Genomic DNA, 19,609 nt, shown 5'->3' with positions numbered 1-19,609 from the left:
AACGGTATCACAAATCAAATATGAGACAAAGTTCACATGGCAAAGGGTGCTAAGAAACTGATCAGAAGCCCTAGGGCTTCATTTTTGTGGTTTACAGGTATAACTTGTATATTTTTTTGAGATTATTCAAAGTGCATTTTAAAATGGGCAACTCAGTATATTTAATCTACACTGATACCCAACACTGATTCTGGGCAACATTTAGTCTGTTTACATCTAGAAACTCAAAATGAATTTAGACTATCTGCATATTATTTTACCACGATTGCCTGTTAATTTTGGAATATTTCCATGACATAAAACACAAGGAAAAATCTAAACAAATAAAGCAAACAAACAGTTTCTTTTACATGAAGTATGCTGTGTTGAAAGTTCTTTTCAGTGGCATTTCATGAGTTTGCCTTTTCTGAAACCTGGAAACAGACATTACTCATCTGAGACATAATTATTTCTAATAGGAGGCCAAACTTGGAAAAGTTAAAACTAAGAATGTCGAGAGGGTGCCAAAGTCACATGACACAGGATTCTTTCATGACTTGATTTCACTGATATCAGAATTAAGTTCAGCAGAAAGCAAGTCATATTTCTTGCCAGATTGACATGATCTATAGGATGTGTTTAAAAAACCCCTGAAAACAAGTATAGAATTAGAAACGAATGTAAACTTCCTAAACTAACTCAGCTGAGGTAACAGGTAGCCAGTTAAATTGGCTGATTGGGAAACTTATTTCTTCTTTAAAACATACTTGTACCTGAATGGGAAACATCAGCAGTGCATCACAACACTAGAGCATTTTCATGTAATTAAAGCGATGGATGGTGATGTAGATTCTACAGCTTTCATGACATTCATTAGCTGCCCAAATTATTGCTGAGTTTTGATCTGTAAATTATAGGTGTCAAGGAGGCTGTAAAACTATATTCAAATTAAATCAGTAATATGCATAAAGTATTCTGTGTTCACTGCAAATATATTAAATATACAACTCTTATTGAGCATAATTTTCATAAAATTAACCCCCAACAAAATTATAATGCCTTTTGTTGTAATTTTACACCTTTATGTATTTGATAGTACGTACGAGTTCAGAAACTTAGGAATCTTAAGAAATATTACATGCAAAACGTCTCTGAAAGCAGTTTGCACTTCGAAACAAATAACTGAAATGTTCGGTCAGTAAGTTATTGATGCACTCAACACTGGGGTATTTACAATTCATAATTAAAGAAAAAAATCCAAAATCAGTTCATAATTTAAGTGCAGTCTGGGAATCAGTCTTCGTTACTAGAATCTGAATCCTCAGATGACGATGATGTACTATCAGATCCAGAGGAAGCGTCGGCTTTCTCTGAACCCTCATCTGTGCTGTTTTCATGAAGAGGACTTGGTTCAGTTCCTCCTTTGTCTTCCTGATCTCTAACTCGGGAATCTTTTTCCTTTACTTCTGCAGACTTGGCCGAGCCTAAGTCACTGTTTTTGTTTTTCTGTACATCAAAAGTATTGGACTGGGACAAAGTTGGAATATGAAGATTAAGGCCTGGAGTGAGAAGCATCCCTGGATAAAGTATATTAGATAGTAATAGTGGGTTAAGAGCTAACGGGTTGGCAGCTGCAGCTGTGTTTAACGCAGCAGTAGAGGATGTGGAAGGAGAACTTGACACAGAGTTTTCTCCACCATTCTCGGAATTTTGGCTCTCTGTCCTTTCTTTCTTTCCCTCTAGCTCCTTAGAGTCATTTCCCTTTTTCTCTTCTGTTCCAGATTCTGTAGACTTTGTCAGGAGTCCTCCCATGCTCAACAAATTTGGTAATCCAGCCATTCCTGACAGCAGCATGGGGAACATGGTGGCAATGTTTTTAGCTTCTCCTCCAGAAGAAAGGCCGGCAGGCATTCTCATCAGCCCTGCGGTCACTTGCAGCGACTGCAAGTTTTGTAGGTTTTGTTGTAAGGCCTGAAGAGCTGTGAGGTCCACTCCTGGAAGTAACCCGTTGGCTAACAGAGGACTGCCCGACACACTGGCGGCGGATGCGGCCGCGGCCATCGCTGTGGCCTTCGCTATTCCACTTTTAGGCCGTCTCCCTCGCCTGCTTACTTCCTCCCGCACAACAGGACCCGTGAGGATACGTTCATACATACTTTCTGGAAGAAATCCCTGAAAAAAAAAAATTCATGAAGAATAGCTGTATTAAAAGCAGTTATTCATAAACTTACTTTGTATTAGTGTAACTGATTATGAAAGAGACAGGTTAATTTCTTAAGTTCTTCCACGTCTTAGTTTATCAACACATGAGACAGAAAGCGGCCTTTAGCTTCCTCCCATACTGAGATGTGAGTTTATAGAATGGTTCTAGAAAACAGAAGCTTCGAGGATATGTTTACATGAGCATGACTTGCAAACCCTCATGTGCGTCACACACCAACTGCTCTAGAAGACGAAACAAGTGGCCTCTTCTTAGTATGCAAACAATAAGGAAAGGACAGATGCAGTAAGGAAAAGGTGAAAATTAAAATGAGATGCTTCATACAAACCTTTTAATTATCACTTTTAGGAAGAAGGAGAGAAGGGTCAAGCTTTGGAGGGAAAAAAAAGATGCACTACCCAGACCAGCAGTAGCTCCTGCACATCAGGAAGCATCAGGTCCAGGACCCGGGGGAGGCAGCCATGCTCCCAGCTTATAATTCTGCGATTTTCTGGGGCTCAAAACTCATGGAAGTTTTACTAGTTTAGAACTTCGACACTAGTACTGCTTGATAGGAATATAATGTAAGCCAGAGATTTATAGGTTACATATTGAAATGACAGTGTTTTGGTTATATTGTGTCACATAGGATGCTATTACTAAAATTCACATCTCCTATTTCCGTTTTACCCTTTTTAACATGACTGCAATAAAAGTTACAGCTCTGAGTATATTGTGAAATACTCACGGATTGCTTAACAACATCTCCCCATTCAGGAGCCACTCCGTATTCTGAATTTTCTTTCAGGAATCTACACAAATCTTTCAAAGGGGGAGCAAATGCACCTCCAACCTGTAAACGAAAAATAGGGTGTTAGACACCTAAAATCACTGTTAAATTGTGAATACATTTCTTGCTTGAAGAATGTACTGTACAGAATTTATTTTTTTTTAAAACACACATACTCTCTGAATCACTCCTTTGAAATTATTTTTATTTTTTAAAGATTTATTCATTTATATAAGAACCGGGGTACAGGCCAGATTCGTGGGAGGGTGAGAGGATTCACCAGAGACAGAGCAGGGCAACAGAACAGGCAGACTGACGAAATACACTGCTGAGGGGAGCAGCAGGTGCTACAGGAGAGGTCTGCTGCGCCATATGGGACCCTCGCTGGCCAGCCAGTATTGAACCTGTGCTGCAGAGGCTGCGGACAGCTTCACAGCTTTGAATCACTTTTGACAATCTTTTTAAAAAAGAACTACCACAACTCAGGGGACTATTAATATATTCTCTATTAAAAAATTGGTAACGTAAAACTTAAATGTGTTAAGTAGAAGAACCAAAACAGTAAAATTTACTGTGCACTTACGATGCTAGATAGGCAATAAAGCTTAGATAAGAGTATACCCTCTGGAGTCAGTCTTGCCAGCTATGTGAATTTGGGCAAATTAATAAATCTCTTTGAGCCTCAGTTTTTTATCTGAATATGGGAACAACAAAAATACTTCCCTCATAGTAATATAAAGATAAAAGGAGACAATTCAAGTGCCTTAGCACAGGGTCTGACACATAACAAAGTAGTTGTAGTTTGTCATTATCATTACATGCCAAGTACTGTGCTAAGGACTTTAAGTATTTAATTTATTTTAGTTTCTCATTATATCCTCTTGAGATAAAAGTATCATTTCTATTTTCCAAATGAAGAAACTCAGTCTCAGAGAAGTTACATCAATTGACTAAAGTAAGGTAGTAAGAGTTAGTTAGGGTCAGCTTTTAAACTCAGGTTTCAAAATCCACATTCTGATCCATTTGATATCCTGGAAGTATAAAAATACCCTTTGTATAGGAAATGGGATACGATTAACTAAATGTAAGTAAATGTGAAAAAAATTAAAAAAAAAAAAAAACCCTACAAGTAAGTAGCATAAAATTGAAAAATAATACTTTGAAACTTAAATGATTTAAGTTTAAATGATTTGAACCCACTAATTTAATATTTTTTTGGAGTTTAAAGAATTTTTTGAGTAATTGCTTCTCCATACATAATTGAATGAATACATACTAGACCTTGATGAGCTGCAGGCCAGGTTTAAAATGGCTAGTCGTGGTACGTGTGTATTCAGACCTAGTGCTTCCTGCAGTCTTTTCCTAGCTTGGCTATTTTCTCCGTTTCATTTCCCTTTATTGACCGAAGTCTCTCTGGCTGGTCGACAGGAAATTTAACAAGTAGGGTTTTTTTTTTCTCCGTAACTCATCAGTTCTTAACTCTGTACTCCAAAAACTGAGGGCAATTTAGAATTCTAAAAATTAAGGGAAATGAATAAGCTCCTTATGAGACTACAATAGTTAAAAATAAAATTTAGAGTGTTTAACATTAAACCTAATAAGGAAAAATGCAAAACTTTTCTATTTCCTTAAAACTGGCTACAACAAATTTACTTTATCTAATAATGCTAATTTTTCTTACAAGATAATGTAAAGACTTGCAACACAATCTATACAAGCACATTAAGTAAAGTGCTACTAAAACATCACCTTGTATTCCGGCTAGTACCTCTATGACAATACTTTGCAGTATTAACAAAAGCTGAATAAGCTATCTCTACAAAATTGGGGACAGGTTAGTATTAATTTTCATGAGTTGGTATGCACAATATTTAAAAAAATGTTATTTTAAAAATAATTGTCTTCCAATTTCAGTATTTCTTCTGAGACGGTCAAATGTTCTTATACATTTTTATACTAGCAGTGAGGCAATTTACTGGTGACCAAGACAGAGTTTCAGGGAATTAACATGACCTATATAAGGTAAATTATTTTGTGAATGAAGGAATTCAATGAGAAATTTGCTGTTCTGACTCTGACAGCACTTTTTCTTATTTATTTTGCTGTGACTCATCAGAATAAAACAGAGACTAAAACCATGAAAGATACAAACTTACAAAGGGTGCCAGGGTATCCTAGCACATACTTGGCTGCACTGAATGAGACTCACACCCTTAGATCAACATGGAAACACTTACCGGGCAACAAGAGTTGAGCCTCATTTGATTGAAAAATAGACTTTGGAACAGGCTGATCCTTACCATTCACCACTCAATAAAGCAAGAAGATAAAAGCACTATCACTTGTTATAAGGTACTTTGTTTAGGACTTTTTTTTTTTTTTTAAGATTTATTTATTTATTCATACAAGCACTGGTACAGTCAGAAGCATGGGCGGGTGAGAGAATTCACCAGAGACAGAGCAGGAAGCAGAGCAGGCAGAAGGACCGAAGTACACCGCTGAGGGGAGCAGCGGGCGGCAGGAGAGGTCTGCGCGCCATGTGGGACCCTCACCCAGGGGCCGGAGATTGAACCAGCGCTGCAGAGGCTGCCAGCAGCTTCGCAACCCAGCGTTCAACCGTTGCGCCACTGGGGAGGCCCTGTTTAGGACTTTAACTTCTCTGTTTCAGAAACCTATGCAAAATTCTGATTCTGACAGAGAAAGACACTTTGCAGCCATATGATGGAAAATTACTGCGATAAATACACAAAACCATGATAGCTATGATGAAAACGGTGTCTCTCTAATTAGGGCATCTCAAGCATTGCACTGCAGACAGCTTCGTTGGGTCGTGTGGGGTTTGTGCTAAGTACTACTAGCCTTTAGCCACTAGATGGCAACAGTATCCCTTGTCCACCCACCGCGGCCCCATGCCCAGCAGGCTAGTGTTGGCCATCAGTGTTCCCAGACATAACCACAGGTCCCCAGGAGGATGACACCGCCCACCATGAGTCCTTGAGCAGTGCCCTTGAGTAGTGTCGGCGCTTAGGCACACACAGGAAAAGTGACTCATTTTACTCAACAGCTGAGCAAAACATGTGGAATTTGAAATCAGACTATAATGTTATGGTCCATCTCTTTCTCCACAAATCTGCCAGGTAAACCCGCTTCTGTTCTACTGTATAATGGAACAGCATTCTACAGATCTACTGAATCAACAGATTAAACTGAATTAAATACTAAATCACTGTAAAAGATTAACAACACATTTATCAGTACCTTTCTGGCATTTCTTCTGTTAATCAGCTGAACACGTTCTTCCCCAGTGAGACTGTTAACATCTAGTTTATTGGGGTTTCTGCAACGATGTCGTTTTTGTTTGGGCCTCCCCTCGTGAAGCTGCACTCTCTAAAATATACAGGCAAAGCAACAGCTTAAAAATCTTTAGCGTATGAATTGTACAAATGAACTGATCCAAGTAATTCGACTCTATATTGCTGAAGAAATGTTATAGCTAACATCATATTTCTTGGATCTTACAGATTTTCAATAGACGCTGTAACGTTGAAGCATTTACCCTTTAGTCACACTTTAAAACTATTTAAACCTTAAATATATCAAGTTAATAAAAATATTAAATAAAATTATAGGTATTACATGAATCTTTCCCTCAAGTTATATATTTAAACAATTATCCAACACTATCCTAGTAATTAAAATCGTTCTGTATGAAAGCAGGTCCTTCCACTGGCTCCTGGAGTGAGCAGGGCGCTGCTCTCAAGGACATGTATGCCTGGAGTGCTACCTGGAGGAGTCACCAGCAACACTGGAGCAGTTTTCTCTAAGCTGTACATTCTTTACTATCTCCTGTGCTCTGAAGCTGCATGTATCTGTGCTGGCTGCTCTTGTTTGTCTTCATCTCATCATCTTTGTCTCTTCTCATGTGATCATCCCAAAACTCTGAGGTACTATTATTATTTTACAGACGGGCATCAAGGCTTAAGAAAGGATCTTCCTCAAGGTCACACAGCTAGCAAGTGCCAATATCTGGCGATAACAACCCATTACAACTTGTTCCATCAATCCATGCTGCTTACTCCACAAATGTTAACAATGCAGGGCCTGGTGTTTGTTTTATTTCCAACCAATCGGAACATTCCAAGAGAACTAACACTCACACTCTTGACTCCTGTTACAACCTGGACCTAACTATTAACCCACCCACCCCCCACACACTTTGGAAGATGACACTGCCCTCTTTACTCTCTTCATAATTGCTTTATAAAGCCTGAATATCTTCCTCTTGTTAACCGGGTCAAATGTCTATTTTTTTTTTTTTTTTATCATTCATCAGTCACTGTCAGCTCTGTTTTCGTTCTTTCCCTAGCTGCTCTGACCTACGCAGAGTTATTCATTTTCATCTGTTTCCATGGTACTTAAGAGTATGTTACAGTATGTGCACTATACATATAGTATGTTGTAGCTATCAAGTCATAGGGAGACCACAGTAGAATGTGAGATGCAAGAAATCATTAAAGTATCCTCGGAAAGTTAAACTAATTTTTATCTTGTATTCTTTATTGCCATAAACGCTGCTTAAAATTTTTTAAAAATCTTAATAAAAAACTATATAAAACATTAAACAATTTGTAGTGAAAATACTGAAAAAAGTTAATAAAGATTCCTTTGCAGAGATGAGAAAGGTGTGAGAATCCTTTGGGAACTAGAGTGCAAGGTGTCAGGATAGCAAGAACTTTATATTGCTTAGTCTTCTATCCTCAGTCCCTTAAAACTCTAACACTCGTGGTGTCTTTACATTAAAAAAAAGTCAAGGTAATAATTTTTCCTGTTAACAAAATAAAAATCACTTTACCTTTATATCACACTTTTTAGTTTTCAAAAAAATTTTAGTTTTTAGTCATCAAAATTTTATTTTTTAATCATCAATAAATATTTACTGGGCGCAAATACTATTCTGTGTATCAGGAGTGCTTAGTTCTGGGGATACAGAGGTGAATAGAACATAGTCCTAAGACACCATAGGGTATTGGATAGCTTCACTGGGTCATTCATTTAACCTTCACAGCAGAGGTAGCGAAAACAGAGCTTCACTGTATAGAGGCTGTATCTATGCCTTTACTTTGGTAACTTACAAAGTATACATAAATGTCAAGGGAGATTGACACCAAACTCGGTCCATCAGCCTCTGATATTTCAGTTTTCCAGTTTCTTTACCTATAGAGTTATAACAATGTCACTTTGCTAAAGTTATTGTTTTAGTGTGATAATGCATGTTTAGTGCTGAGTGTAGTAACAGGCGCACAACAAAGTCTAAATAAATGCTTACTACGGTTATTATTATTAGTTTATACATTTCTTGGGAAAGGACTGGAAGTTTTATACCTTTACAATCCTCATTGGGTCTAACACAGTACCCCATATATACTGGAGATGACTGTTCTTATTAGACATTTGTTGACTGCAGAATGGAAAAATGGAAAATGACACTGTTGTAATCAACAGGAGAGATGACCATTATTCTTTTCTAATTTTCCTCAATCTTGGACAGAACACATATTTAACAGATTTAGTTGAGAGTTTTTGCTTCATAGGTTTGATGAAACATAGACATAAAATAAACCACGATTTGCAAGTTATTACTTACAGGAATAAAAGCTCCTAAATCTTCCACATAGCCTGGGTGTTCCTTAAGCCATTTTTCCAAATCCTTTCTCTTCGGTGCATCATCACCTGCAAGTCTTGTACCATCTTTAAGATTAATAACTGGAACAGGGCTTTCTGTATCAGGAATTCCTTGAGGTTGAGTATAGGACAGTGCTGGATTTATCCCTGTAGAAATCTGCGAGGTTAAACCTAAAGTAACCTAAAGTGAAACACCAAGCGAAGATTTCATTTCCAGGCTCTATCATTTTAGTTGTGGTTCAGTGAAGAAGCTCTTTTTGAGGAGGGAAAAACACACGTTGTTTAACATTCTGCTAAATCTTTCAAACATGAAATTTTAGAGCTCTTGGGCAGCCTTGGATTCTGCTGAGAGCTAATCTAAAACTATGAAGGGTACTTGCTATATCCTAATTATTATCCTAAAAAAAAAAAACCATTCACAGAACAGCAGTATGTACATTTCACTAGGACTGAATTTTGGACTTCAGGATCAGTAGTTTCAAGGGTTGCTTTACTTACATGATTAGGTGGTTTGTTTCTGTTATAAAAGAGGATGTCCACACCTTCCACGTTCTTCCTTCTCCCCCGCCGTTTTTTGACTACAGGCTGGTTGTCTAATATAACTCCATTGGCACCAAGGTTTGACGGAATGGAAGTACCTATCAAATTACAAAATGCACACAATAGTGATAAAAACTCCAGCTCTTAAAAGTAATCACTTCCGAATATATGAAAGTTCTTATTTCATAGACTCTAAATCAAGCAATTCTTGGGCTAAAAACACCATCTCTGCGCCTCATGTAAAAACTTGGAGAACTGGAGGTCTTACAACTTTTGACTTTTCTCCTCAGATTTTGCCCCCCGATATTCACAGGGTTCCTCCTCCCCCTTTTAGAGGAAGACACACGACTCTACTGTATAGAGGACAAACCTTCCTTCTCTCTTTGAACCATTAATTCCTACCTTTCCTAAAAGTTTGTTTTTTATCTTTGCTTTATTGTGTCAAACTATCTAATTTTGCACGAGAGTCTTCTCAACTTAAAAACATGGCCTCACTGAAACAAACAAAAAATAGATTCCTTACAATGTTCATAATTCTCAAAAGGATGGTCTCAAGTGAGTGCCTGTGTTTCATGACTAACCACTGCTCCTTCTCCACAGGCCACTCCCGCCCCAGCACTGTCTTCAAGACCACCGCTAACTTTTCACTTGTCAAATTAAACGACCTTCCTCGTCCCTCACTTCAGCAGGTACTCAAGGTGTGAATCAGACAGTTCATGCATTTAGCCATTTTCTCTGCCCTCAAAGAATATGCGATCTGGAACAATTAAAACAGCATTAAGAATGAGATGTTTGCTTAAAATAGCTCACAGCTTGTGGTGAGAAAGGCATTTTCAATCATTTTAGGAGAAATGTTTTGAACGAGTCATTTGTATCCCTGAATACGGCATCCACTTTGGTCACTGACCCTTTTCATTACTCGGTCCTAAAGCGAGACCTTCATTCACATGGGAAGGAATAACTAGTTACTATGATTCAAAATAACTTCTACATGTGAAAGCACTACAGGAATGTGACATAACAAAAAAATTCCCACTTAGGGAATTTCATTAGAATCAGATTAACAAAATAACGTGAATAGCACCTGAAAATATCTTCACTATAGTACAATGAACTATAATACTACAACTTCCCTAGAGTAACACATTTAAAAGTACTATTGTATTTTATGAGAACTCCTCATGGCTTCCTATTCTAATAGTAATGAAATGCTGTACACCAGCCCCTTTCCTACATGACTGCCAGCTCCAGTCCTTGCCCTACCTCTGGTTTTTTGTTTTTTTTTTTAAAGATTTATTTATTCATGCATACACGAGCTGGGGTACAGGCGAGAGATGCAGGGGGTGAGAGGATTCACCAGAGACACAGTGGGGAACAGAACAGGCAGATTGACTGAAATACACTGCTGGGGGGATCAGCGGGCGTGTCAGGAGAGGTCTGCTGCACCATGTGGGTAGCTCCCTGGCCGGCCGGAGATCGAACTTGTGCTGCAGAGATTGTGGATTGCTTCCTAGTGTGGTGCTTAACCCCTTGCGCCACCAGGGAGGCACCCTCTGGTTTTTGATGGAATCCACATTCTAATTCATTTTACTAAGTAGGTTCTCATGCACTTTCTCAAGTAAAAGTTTATAAACTGACTAGATAGATCAGTCTTATCCCAAAACTGTACTTTTTTCCTGACCTCATGTATCTGGCCCATGCTATTCCTAGACTCTCCTCTACCTTCTCTATCAATGTAATTTTCCAGAAAGATCTTTATCTCACCTAGCTTCCTTTTATAAATCTGTTCAATTCTGTCTCTTTCACAGCACTCTGCCTGCTTCTAGACAGCACTGATTTCCCTTTTCTTCAATATTTAATAATTATAATCTGTGTACCAAAATGTAAGGCTTTGTTATTTAATGCCTTGCTTAATATTTAAATGTGTAAATCTGATCTATCAAGCAACCAAAGGGCAGAGACAGTGTCCATGCTTCTGTTATTTTTCCTTTTCTGCTATTCCAGTACTAAAGAAAAAAGCAAATAACTATCCATGGAAAATATTTATATATACACCAAACCATACATTTATAATGCATCTTATTTGGCCATTTATAAGCATATCTTATTTGGCCAATTATATACTACCTTAACTTCATTACTGACTTATATTAAGCTAGAACCCAAAATAGAAATTTTAACCTACTTTAGAAAGTCCGTGTTGTCTTGTCTTAGATACAATTACAACAATATAAAAATAATTTTTTTTTTAAAGATTTATTTATTTATACATACAAGAACTGGGATACAGGACAGAGTTGTGGGGTGGTGGTGGTGAGAGGATTCACCAGAGACAGAGTGGGGAACAGAACAGGCAGACTGATGAAATACACTGCTGAGAGGAGCAGCGGGAGAGACAGGAGAGGTCTGTCTGTGCCATGTGGGTTGCTCCCTGGCCGGCCAGGGATCGAACTCATGCTGCAGAGGCTGTGGACAACCTCATTGTGCTGCATTCTACCCCTTGCGCTACCAGGGAGGCCCCTAAAAATAATTTCTTTCTATTGAATGCCTACGCTGTGCCATACAGTAGACTAGTTATTTCACAACTGTTTCCTCAAATCATCAATAACAAAACAAAAACTCTAATATATGAAATGAGAAACACTCAGACACCAACCAAACGTCACCATAACTGGAAGTGAGAGAGCTCACACCTGACTCTCTGGCTGCACCATTGTTTGTTTATTCTTTTGGGTTTTTGGAGTGGGCTCTTGAGTTTTGTCTTCTTGTGCTAATTTATGCTATTTTACTATTCTTTATTAATTATATTGCATCCTTTAGCTTTACTAGAAGTATTCAGATAATCCAGGGATACCCACAAAGACATAAAAAGGGCTTAGGCTTCGGAATGTAAGGGATTACAACAGTATTTGCTCAGTATCTAATCCTAAACTCTTTAAGTATCTAATTTTAACATCTGTTTAGCATCTAAAGCTCCACACTGGTCATTTTATATATACAGGGATGCACCCCAAGATGCGACCTCTGTCCTCTCCTCAGCCCCTTATTTTACAAAAAAGTAAAGCTCAAAAATATTAATAGATTTTTCTGAGTCATGTAAAGACCAAATCTAGATTTAACATTTGTAATTATTAGAATGGATGAGATATAATGCTTAGATTATAACTCTAGTTTTGAGATTTTAAAATATTTTGTAGAGCTGCACATACCGGTACTATTAAGAACAATATTATTTACACAGAACGACTTATAGGAGAAGGCTGTGCAATTCTTAGCTGCAACAGCAATACAATGATGAGATGATAGAAGCATCAATCCCACTTCATCGCATGATTATCTGGGTGTGAGCGGTGGTATTATTAAACCCCAGTTAGGTTGGGCAAAAGAACCCACAGGTTATCTTCTCCATCTGTTCTCACTACCCAGTGGAAAAAATAACTCCTGAATAACAACACTGTCACTAGAAAGCATAATTCAGGGATTTTACATTTCAATAATAAAAGTATGGTTAATTCACACTGGTACTGCAATTTGAATACTTCTGAAAGTCTAGTAATAGGAAAATTACACGAATGGTTCATGAAGTCACAAGAGACTAAAGTAATGCTGATGACTAGTCAATTTATAATTTAAAATAAAAAAGTGTTACCAGCACTGCAAACAGCAATCAACTTAACAGGAATGAAACATTATTTTCCCAAGCTGTAGGAATTTCACACTGTGTATAGGCACAGTAGGAGTTCTGAAGTGTTTCCAAGTACTGCATGGAGACCAGGCTTAGCAGAGTACTGAAAAAGTCTTCAGCCATACGTAAGGGGAAGGTACAAGGCATTCATCTACTTTTAATTAAAAACATGCATTTTTAGGGATTAGCATGTCGGGATCCAGACATGGAGATTGAGTTGAATTTGAGTAAAATTCTTTTAATTCTTGGCAACATACTTTAATGGAACACAGAGAAATTAAAGCACAACTAGACTAGTACCAACAAAACAAAAACTTCTTATGAATTCCTCAGTGTCTGCAGACACCACCATCTGGTATTTAAGAAATACATGCTGATTCAAAGTGTCAAAAGGTTAAAAGAAACATGCAGTCTCTAGGGAGGATATGATCGCTGCTTTCAAAATGTTAAGATTATGTGGACAAAGAAATAGGCTAATTTTGTGATGCCTCTAAAGACAGAACTTCCACCACTGAGAAGAACCAACGGCAGGTAAAATCTGCTTCCATATAAGTAAGAATTTTGCCCAATAATAAAACGGCCCATATGAGGTGTGAACAATTTTGTTCCTACAAGTATTTCATGAGAAGGAAAGTTTGTATTTCAGGGATTGGTCATAAAAAATTCCTGCAGGCTGTAGGAGGCTGGACTATACTATCTCTACATCCTTTTTAAAACTTACCAGTTATAATGTCTTCTACCAATCACCAATAATTTGTGATTTAGGTGTCTTTCTTTAAAATTTTTTTTTTTAAAGATTTATTTATTTATTCATATAAACACTGGGTACAGTCAGAAGCACAGGAGGGTGAGAGAATTCACCAGAGCCAGAGGAGGGAGCAGTACAGGCCGAATGACGAAATACACTGCTGAGGGGAGCAGCGGGCGGCAGGAGCGGTCTGTGCGCCATGTGGGACCCTCGCCTGGTGCTGCAGAGGCGGCGGGCAGCTTCGCAACCCAGTACTCAACCGCTGCGCCACTGGGGAGGCCCCGTCTTTAAATTCTTAATTTACTTTTACATTGAGATGCTGTTTGAACTTTTATCTGTTTAAAGCTATTTGACCAAATATTTCCCAAATATCCAGGTTCCCTAAACTAAGTTATTACCCTCTGTCTTTTAACATATCACTTTAAAAGTTCCAATAAACATTTATTTAAATTTAAAATTATATTCAGGGCCTTCCTGGTGGTGCAAAGGGTTAAGTCTCAGTACCTTGAAGCTATAGGCAGTCACTGCAGCATGAGTTCAATCCCCTGGCCAGGGACTACACACATGGTGCAGCAGACCGCTCCTGTCTCTCCGCTGCTCCCCTCAGCAGTGTGTTTCAGTAGATCTGCCTGTTCTGCTCCCCACTCTGTCTCTGCCCGCCCCCCCACAACACCTCTGGCCTACACCCCAGCTCTCGTATGCATATATATATCTTTAAAAACTAAAATTACATTGATTATTTTACGGACTTACGAGCAATCCCAGGATTAAAGAACAAATGACTTTTTACTACAAGAATAAGCAGAAGGGGATTTGGAAATGACAGTGAGGATTTCAGGCCAAGGCAGTTATTACCAGCATATATTCACCTGATACTGGCACAGATTTGGGAAAACTGGCGAGGCTGGCCTCTGACGCACTCTGGAGATCCCGGAGCCGAGCGAGGTACTGCTGCTGCCCCAGAGCGCCGTCTTCACTCTCGAGTGGCCTTTTCTGAGCAAGCCCTTGCTTCTGAAACGTCAGCTTCAAACCACCTTCCTGTTAGACAAACACCATTACTGAGACATAAATGATGAAGAAAAATGTCACTGCTGGATCTTAAGAAAAATTTTGCACTTAGGAAAAGGTAAGTACAAATCCTGAAACATTACTCATGTTTCCTCCTTCTTCATAAATCAAGTGAAGAAAATATTCACTCAGTCACTACACTGAATATCAAAACTTTCTGAGAAGAATAGTTTCTCTGGAGATTAGGACACTAACACTTTCGGCTTCAGACCGCTCTCTCTGTACACTACTCAGGTGACATTTTCTGCGACGTGTCTATGTTTTAGACACTGAATAATCAGTTTAGCTTCAAAAGTCATTCTGAAAACTGAAATGTTACTGGTCACAGGGCATGCTAAATGTTGAGAACAGAAAGTGCACTGACATACCATTAAATAGTATTTAAAAGAACCGAAACAATTAGAAATTGTCAGACTGTTTAAGAAAGCGTCTTGATCAGCAGAACTACAGGTAGAGAAACATTTAATGGTGATCCCGCTAGTAGAATGTTCAAGTTTAATAACCTGGATATCAAAAAGAAAACAATCCAGATACTAGAAAACGAGTATGTGAAGGAAGGAGAGTGAGAGCAGGCAGCCATCTGCAGGAAAAGCATGCTGCACACCGCAATCGCAATCAGGTCCTAGGGCAATAAAAATAAACATACGTCTTTGATTTTCACTGTAAACTCCTTTTCTCGTACATGCTTCTTCACCTTTGACATCTGTGCTGACTGATCGTGTTCTTCTTTGACACCGGCACCTGGAGGAAGGGGCGCGCTGGGTTCGCTGGGCTCTGTGGCGGCGCCAGGGCTGTCCAGCAGCTTTGTGGTATAGAAAGAAGCCACTGTGTTGGCGTCGTAACTTCTTCTTGTCGAAGGCCACTTCCCTTTCAGAACAGTTTGACAAATACTGTCCAGCCGGTTGATCATCACACGATCCTGGAAGGCACAAACATCGAAGTGTAACTTTAATAGTCAGGCCAGATCTCTGGAGATCAAAGAGCTGGGAGCCGTAAGGGGCTCACCCTGTACCACACCAGTGCGGGTGCCATGCATACGGACTCGCCACACGCCACAGTTCTGCAGAAGCCCTTCACGGACACATTCTTATTGGTGAAGTGAAAAAATATACTCTGGAGTGGTTTTTTTCTATTTTTTTTTTTAAATATAAATATAAAAGCAATACAGGACCCCTGTAAAAAATCCATATATTCTTCATATACTCAGAAGTCTATAAAAGAGGAGAGAGCTTTTCATGACCCCATTCCATGACTTCATTCCTAAAGCTGATTACTCTGCTACTAGTTTAGTCAGTACTGGACGTATTGTGTTAATCCAGTTGGACCTTCAACCACTGAGTGTACATACACTTAAATGAACTTTTCTTTCCCCTAGGTCTCAAGTGGCTACAGTAAATTTCTTCAAGGCTCAGTTGAAAGAATGTATTTCTTACAGAGGCACTTGTACATAAACATAAGCATTCATTATCTTTTCTCCTAAATATTATGACGTTGAGAAAATATATATTTAAGTAGACTTAATTTACCTGACAGTATTAGCTGATATATATTTTTTTTTTAATAGAGGCATGCTTTATTTATTTGTTTGTTTGTTTGTTTGTTTATACATGCACTGGGTACAGTCAGAAGCGTGGGAGGGTGAGAGAATTCACCAGAGCCAGAGCGGGGAGCAGAGCAGGCAGAAGGACTGAAGGACACTGCTGAGGGGAGCAGCGGGCGGCAGGAGAGGTCTGCGCGCCATGTGGGACCCTCCTCTGGTGGCCGGGGAGCAGCCGGGGATCGAACCGGCACCGCAGAGGCCGCGGGCAGCTTCGCAACCCAGCGCTCAACCACTGCGCCACCGGGGAGGCCCTTAGCTGATATTTTTGATGGTAATATCAAGACGTCATCCTGCATTTCACGGCGACTTATTTTTCCACATATTATTAAAGCAATATAGAAAAAACATATTCCAGCAAGAAAATGCTCTTTACCTTTGGCCAATACGACGCAGCCAGCATGTATCCACCCTGCAAGATGTAGGCTGACTCTGGAGTCCCATTGTTCATCTGGAAACTGTCCTGGGTCTCATCCTGGGTAGTGCTCAGAGAGGCAACACTTTCCTCATCATAGGCTTTCATAAGAGGCGTACCTTCTGCTAAGAACAATTATTAACTGTTAAAAAAAAGACTACATAAAACAATTTTACATGTAATTTTCAAATCTTACATAATTATTTAGATATATTTGTAAACGAAAAAGTTAGATATTAGAAAACAAATGGAGAAGGGAAAATATTCACCTAGAATACATTAAAGTACCCATTATTTAAAAAATTAGCACAAAACAAAATTAGTAGCATTAAAGAGTTTGCTGGCAAAGAGTTAACAAAATATTCCCTTCTGCATGAATTTTACCCTCTGTTAACCCTCTGGGTCTGTTTCCCTAGAAACAGGAAAACTCCTGAATGACAGAGTGCATCTACAAGGGGGATGGTAAACAGCTGAGGGACATACTGTAATTTTTAAGGAAGGGAAACTTATAACAGGGCATGTCCCTTGTGGCTACCCTGAAAGTTATGTCTATAGAGCTGTTATAAGAGATTCTGGTTCTTGTGGGGAGTGAGCCCCTAATTTGAGCCCAAGCAGTTTCTGTGCACATCAGTGTTGACTCACTTCCTCACACCCACCCTGCTGCGCTGCTGCTGCAACAACAGCAGGGGCCAGGCCCACCTGGCAGCTGCTGCAGTCCCAACCCTACATCGCTGCTAGCACATCCCCCACTGTGCTGGGCCCAGGATCTGAATGCTTAACCTAAGAATCCTGGTAGCTATTCTAGAGTCTTATCTTCCCCCCCCAACCAAGATTCATTTTTACTTATTTATGCATACAAGAACTGGAGCATAGGCCAGAGGTGCAGGAGGTGAGAGGATTCACCAGAGACAGAGTGGGGAGCAGAAAGGCAGGTTTACTGAAATCCACTGCTGAGGGGAGCAGCAGGGAGACAGGAGAGGTCTGCTGCGCCATGTGGGCAGGGGATCGAACCCCTGGCAGGGGATCGAACTCGTGCCGCAGTGGCTGCTGATAGCTTCATAGTGCTAGACTTAACCCCTGTGCCACCAGGGAGGCCCTATAATGTCACCTTTATTTGTTCAATGGTCAATTTGTTTCAGGAGAAGCATAATGTAAATTTAAGGCAATCACGAAGAAATAATACTGTATGAAATCTGTGTGCACCAGTAATTCTAGTTTTCTTTTTAACAGTGCTCCTCTGAAAAACCTGTACACGTAAGTTTAAGTCAGCAGTTGAAACATGCTTAGGTTATCCAAATCAATCACTCACTTTCACGTGAGATGTCTGGAAAACAGCAACAGCACCTGACACACGTACCTCGCTTCTGGGGGTCCTCCTCTTCACTGTCGCTCTCCTCTGAGGAGGACGAGGAGGACGAGGAGGACGAGGAGGACGAGGAGGAGGACGATGCTGAGGAGCAGGAGGAGGACGAGGAGGAGCTGGATCCAGAGCGGGAGCGGGAGCAGGAGGAGGAGGAGGAAGAAGAGGAGGATCTGGAGGAACAGGACGATCTCTCGGAGTCAGAGTCCGACTCTGAACTGGACTCTGACCCTCTTTTGTGGACTCGCTGCTTCTTAGAAGCTGGGTTTGGAGTCAGAGGCTCCGTTCTGGCTGCAACCATGCGTCTGTCTGTTTCGCCCTTTCCACCAGATTTCTGGTTGCCAGCAGCCTGTGGCAAAACACCGTTCTTTGGACTTACAGGCTCAGACTTTATTAGTGTCCTGGTTTCCTCAGAAGACATAGATTCTTCTTCAGAAGACTGAGGCTCCTCTTTAAGGTTTTCACTTTTAACTTTCATGTCCTCTAGAACAACACCTTTAGCGTCGAGGAGCCTCGGCAGAGAGGTAAGAGGAGAAGCAGAAAGTGCTACTTGATACTGCTGCAAGAGTGGGGTAGCAGTCCTCGAGTGAGCCAGCTTGCTTTGACTGTAGTTCCTCTGAGCTGCCATGAAGGAGAGTTCGGGGTCACGAAGAATGTGATAGTCTGTTCGGCTCACCCCGTGTTTAGCAGCTCCAATAAGCAGGTCCCTATCATGAGAGCCACATTCCCACCAGACTGGAAGGTCGGGATTAGGATGGCAAAGCTTTAAGCGTTCAAATAATTGTGGGTGTCGGAGGGCCTGTTCCCGTACTTTCCTCAGAAGTTCGATGCGATACAAAGTCCTAGAGGCGCGTTCTTCTGTGATTGGCTGGATAAAAATATTTGGATCCACCAATTCTACATTGACAAAAGAACAAAAAATTAATCTCAAATGTACTTTGATTACAGATTAAAAAAAATAATGAAACTTCTAAAATGTACCTCTAATGAATATCATTGTATAGTATCCAGAATTTCTTTTTTAATAATTTCAAATGAGGACATATGTAAGTTTTTAAAAAGCAGCACTAAAAACCATGTGCATAGTATGTAACATTGGAACTTCTGAAAGTCAAACAAGATTATTTTGGAAATGTGTTAACATAATTAAGATTTTACTTAAAAAAAAAAAAAATAAATTCCCTATGACCGACCTGAGGCTTTACTAATTCATGTGTTGATAAAAGAGAAAAACACGCAGTTGAAGTCACTTCGAAATTAAAACTGTTGGATAATAGCCTATAAACAAACATAACTCCACATTTCTCTAACTGCATCAAGGTAACTCAGGGCTCACAGCGAATTCACAGGACACCAAAGCCTTTCTTAAAATTTGAGGGAAACACAAGAACATCTGATGGTTTATTTTCAATACTAAATCTTGCTTTATTCCTTTCGATGAGGTCGTATCTTTGTAAGCAGAGACCCTGTCAATTGGGAAGTGCTCAAAAAGACAGGGGTTTGTTGAAACAATGCAGGGGCCTCCTGAAGGAGCTTGTAATGGTC

The 19,609-nt window shown here is 39.6% G+C and overlaps 1 protein-coding gene across 7 annotated transcripts in view; it reads right to left on the bottom strand.

The window, feature by feature from the left end:
• Positions 1–1,272: 1,272 nt before the first annotated feature.
• The window catches only part of CHD9 (chromodomain helicase DNA binding protein 9), a gene marked incomplete at both ends in the record, with an annotated part of 115,757 nt that continues 97,420 nt past the window's right edge, over positions 1,273–19,609 (bottom strand). For 2 of the 7 annotated variants that reach the window (XM_084257842.1, XM_084257847.1), the window contains 9 exons: positions 1,273–2,151; positions 2,928–3,032; positions 6,228–6,356; positions 8,614–8,832; positions 9,150–9,289; positions 14,494–14,662; positions 15,339–15,611; positions 16,666–16,829; positions 18,062–18,961. In XM_084257842.1, the coding sequence (XP_084113968.1) occupies positions 1,273–2,151; positions 2,928–3,032; positions 6,228–6,356; positions 8,614–8,832; positions 9,150–9,289; positions 14,494–14,662; positions 15,339–15,611; positions 16,666–16,829; positions 18,062–18,961 (2,978 nt within the window). The remainder of the gene's footprint in view (positions 2,152–2,927; positions 3,033–6,227; positions 6,357–8,613; positions 8,833–9,149; positions 9,290–14,493; positions 14,663–15,338; positions 15,612–16,665; positions 16,830–18,061; positions 18,962–19,609) is intronic. The other 5 variants (XM_084257843.1, XM_084257844.1, XM_084257845.1 and 2 more) reach the window with 5 other exon arrangements.

Source organism: Talpa europaea (assembly GCF_964194135.1).
Source record: "Talpa europaea genome assembly, chromosome: 16".
Taxonomy (NCBI): Eukaryota; Metazoa; Chordata; class Mammalia; order Eulipotyphla; family Talpidae; genus Talpa; species Talpa europaea.
This window is presented reverse-complemented; position numbering and strand designations above follow the sequence as displayed.